The sequence below is a fragment of the Buceros rhinoceros genome, unplaced genomic scaffold (assembly GCF_000710305.1).
Source record: "Buceros rhinoceros silvestris isolate BGI_N320 unplaced genomic scaffold, ASM71030v1 scaffold26176, whole genome shotgun sequence".
NCBI lineage: Eukaryota > Metazoa > Chordata > Aves > Bucerotiformes > Bucerotidae > Buceros > Buceros rhinoceros.
Genome location: NW_010419708.1, coordinates 16,120 through 20,159, shown reverse-complemented (window position 1 = coordinate 20,159; position 4,040 = coordinate 16,120). Strand labels below are relative to the sequence as shown.

The 4,040-nt window shown below is 53.8% G+C and overlaps 1 protein-coding gene across 1 annotated transcript in view; it reads right to left on the bottom strand.

Annotated features, from left to right (window-relative positions):
• Positions 1-2,825: 2,825 nt before the first annotated feature.
• LDLRAD1 (low density lipoprotein receptor class A domain containing 1) overlaps positions 2,826-4,040 on the bottom strand; it is a 4,111-nt gene continuing 2,896 nt past the window's right edge. Inside the window, exons 5-6 of the mRNA XM_010139050.1 lie at positions 3,763-3,891; positions 2,826-2,971 (exon numbers count right to left, since the gene is read on the bottom strand). Coding sequence (XP_010137352.1) covers positions 2,826-2,971; positions 3,763-3,891 — 275 coding nt within the window. The remainder of the gene's footprint in view (positions 2,972-3,762; positions 3,892-4,040) is intronic.

Genomic DNA, 4,040 nt, shown 5'->3' with positions numbered 1-4,040 from the left:
GGCGTCTGAGTCTTGATGCCTGTGTACTGGATCTTCCCACATCTCTCTTGGCTGGTCTCTTCACCGATGGAAAGCCAGCGCAGGATGGGTCCCTGTTTCCTCCCTTAACCGGAGGCCATTAGTCACAGCTCCGGCCACCTGGGAGCCTCACTGCGAACTGATATGGGGACATCAGCCAAGGAGCAACCCTGGGGCTCTGCCCCAGGTATCGGGTGGGTCAGGTCCTTTGAGCCCAGTAAACCTTTACAGGCTATCTTAGATGTAGAGATCACATTCCTGACCCTCTTTCTCTGTGGTTCAGCTCAGTTACAAAGCTGAGAGATGGCGGAAAGGGAGAGGAAGACTGCATTTCGTCCCCTCTTTGCAGCCAGGCATATTCTCCTTCCACTCTTAAGCCTGCCTCTGTTTCCTCACCCTTCTGCTGGAGGACAGAGGAGGTGGCACAATCTTTCCTGCCTTAAGCCAGGCATTTGCCCCCTTTATGGTGTCTCACCACAAAGTAAGAATTCCCAGATCCCAACACTGTCCCCATCCAGCCAAGGCAAGCCACCAGTTGACCCACGCTGCAGTGGAGAAGCAGCCTTCCACAAGCAAGCACAAACATCTGACTCCCCCCCGCCACAGGCTGCGTGCCCCAACACTTTCCTCTTCTCCTCCAGCAGCACCTTAAAACTCAGCAGAGGTGAGCTATGGCAATGATCGACAAATACTGGACTGGGAGAGTACAGCAGCTGCCAAACAGGTCAGCCTAACCAGCGTCCTCTTCCCAACCGCAGCAAACATCGGTGGCTCCAGAAAGTCAAGGCTGTCCCAGTATGTTTGACACAGAGCAAGTATATGGGGTTTTTTACCAGTCACATGCTCTGGGCCCTATGCCGAGCGTGAGGATTTCTGTACTTTTTTAACAGCTGCTTAGTTCAATCCTTACCAACTGCAGCTGATCATATGCAGTCCCCAGCATGAGGGAGGAGATTCTTCTTGCCCTCTTCTCCCACCTTTCTTTGACTCCTGCCCCACAGAAGCGTGCCGCAGCCGTAGCCCACCTGTCCCTGCCCAGAGCAGAGGGCTCGTTGGGCATCCTCCCACCTCAAAGCCAAGGCACGGGTGAAGAGGCCAGGCTTCATCCCCCACCCCAGCTCAGCCTTGCTGAAGCGTTAGGTGTCTGTGACTCTCCAGTAAAAACGTGCATCTCGATTTCGGGCTCTGAGGCTGGAAGCTTGAAAGTGAGAAATGTTTACCTAGAAAACTCCTGACCTCTCCCCCGAGCTGCAGCACCGAACGCACTGCAGTCATGTTCTACAGGCGCAGAGAAAGCAGACCATCCATCCCAGCCGGGCGTGGAGACAGACGGGTTATTCAATGCGGCTTTGAAATTTTCCTGTCGTACCAGTTCCGTAAGGCAGAGTTTTGCCATCTCATTCCAGGTGAAGAGAAGTCAGAACACTCTAAAGCTATTTTTAACAGATCTCACAGATCTACAGCTGTATCCCAGGGACAAGTGAGATGAAACATTCACTGCTGATACGAGCGACGGTGACAGGCAGAGCTGCAGATCACAGAACAAAGAGGAAATGAGTGAATGGGGGTTTATTTTTAAAGATCTATGACCTGGGATGGTGGGGGGGAAGGAGATCGCCTGATGTTTATTTTGGGCCTAGAAAAGTAAATGTGCTCGGTATAAATGTGGGTTTTTCTCAGAGGCAACGTTCTAGACACAAATGAGATTTTCAAAGGAGCAGAGGGAGACCACGTCTCTCTGCATTTCAGTGGCACGTCCACATCTACATCCTGAGGACTGCTTCGAAGGTCTGCTTGCCTGGTCCTGCTTTGCTGGCAGGAGAACGAAACAAGCAACGAACAGATCCCATGTCATCCCACACCGCCCTGCGACACTTGGTTTTCTGCTGCTCTCTGCCATGAGGCTGTGGCTTCTTTTTTCTCTCCTTTCTCCTTTCAGTGCAAACGTATCCCAGCCCCACGGCTGTTCTCCACCTGCTAAGGTGTTGCTCCAAAACTGCACAGCCCTAAGAGAAGCACATTTTACATACATGCTGGTTCCCTGCCCTGGCTTGGAGGGGCAGCTTCGTGGTCATGGGGACATGGTGGTTTATCCCCACAAACCCTGAAACCCCTCCACTTCAGAGAGATTAATCTCTCTGCATTGGCCTTCGTGGTTTGACCACGAGCAGACCTGTGCAGCAGCTCCCCATGGTGTCACCCTGGCACCGTGTTCCCAGGGAAGCATCGTGGGACATCAATACAGAGCCTTCAAAGCCGCTGCTAAAACCATCTGCAGATGTGCCTTGAGCACAACCACAAGCTTCTCTTCTTGCCCGTGAGGATCAGAAGTATGAAGATGTGTCAGAGGGAAATGCTAACCCAAGAGCTAGAAAGGATCACCTCGCCCAGCTCCTGCTCTCAATGTACCTTCACCTGGTTGTCTGCAAAGGCACCAGCAAGTCCGTACAGGAGAAGACCCTCACCCAGGGTGGCTGGACACAGTGTTGTTGCTGGCAGCAGCTGGTAAACAGTCTCCAGTAGCCTGCACACAACCCACCAACTCAATGCTGCAAGACAGCGCTCTGCCCATGTAGAAAGGACACACTGTATGTGACAGGAGAACCCTTGAGGGTGTCCCACAGCCATTGTCTAGCCCGCAGCATAGGGTGATGTACGCACTTTGTCCCTGTTCAGTGTCACTGTGCACCCATCAGTGTGTGCCACTGAGGATTTGCTTGAGTTAGGGCTTGCCAAGTGGGTGGCAGCGCAGGAGGACACCACGGCAGGACAAGGCAGGAAGCACGGTGCTGCTGGGTGCCAAGACTTCATGGTCTGCAGATATACTCATCGGACCAGCTGATGCAGTGCTGGACGCCGTCCCGGCACAGCCTCTTGGGGACACAGGAGCAGTACTGGTAGAGCACAGGGCTGCAGCTCCACCACTCTGATCCACACGGTGGGCAGGCAGCCACTGGGAGGGATGGAAAAGAAGGAACAGAAATGCTTCTGCTGCACTGACCCGGCCCCTCCTTCCTCACGCAGGTAGCTACCCTTCCACCCCTGGCAGCTACTGAAAAGCCACTGGTGATAACCCTGCATCTGCGAACCCACTAAAGAGGACACTTGCTTGGTGCTACCTGTGGGAGACGATGACGGAGCATGACATTGCAACGACCTTCAGGGCAGACATGCCAACCTGGGAGGAACAGGGAGTTGTAGGGTTTTTTAGCAAGCTACTCTAGAGAAAGCTGCTGGTATGGCCAGGTCTCTCCCGAGGTTCAAAACCAGGGGGGTGACTTAGGAACAAACCTGCTCCTCATTTTAGTGAGAGAAGGATGGAGATGGCTTTGAAGCTGCTGAGGCATGCTCAGTCGGCCTGGATCAGAGACATACGCGCCTCCTGACCAATAATTAGAAGTCCCGTTTGGATGATGATTGCTGCCTACGGCTACGCATCGTGATGAAACTGCTCCGCATGCAGCAAGCCACAGAGGAGAAGCGTCTTCTGGGGCTGGGAGCAAAGCAGGAAGCCTTTCTCCTCTCGGTTGCCACCAGACTTTGACACAGAGCCCTCAGCAGCTGATGGGATGGAGCCCACATGGTTCACACTCATGCCATATCCCAGCTATTCTGTGTTTCAGCGGTGGGTGCCAGTCTCTGGGCATTCCCAGCATCAGCAGTGAGCACCACCACAGTACAACCTATTTCAGTCCACCAGCAGAAGAGACCTTCTGCCCAACAGCAGCCAAAAGAGAGACTTACAGCTCCCCATCTCGTCAGAGCAGTCTCCGCAGTCGTTCAACCTGTTACACCTCTGATCGGCGTAGACCCAGGATGTGGGGTTACCGCAGTGGAAAACCAGGTATCCCGGAAGGCTGTGGGGCAGGTCACCTGCGCGGGCAAACACACAGGACACATGCTCAACTCCACCGGGCACAGACACATTGGCTAAAACGGGGACAGAAGCTTCCAAAGATCAGTCCTGACCCATGGGGTGTCAGGGCCTGAATAACTCCACAGATGGGGAAGCTGCAGTTGGA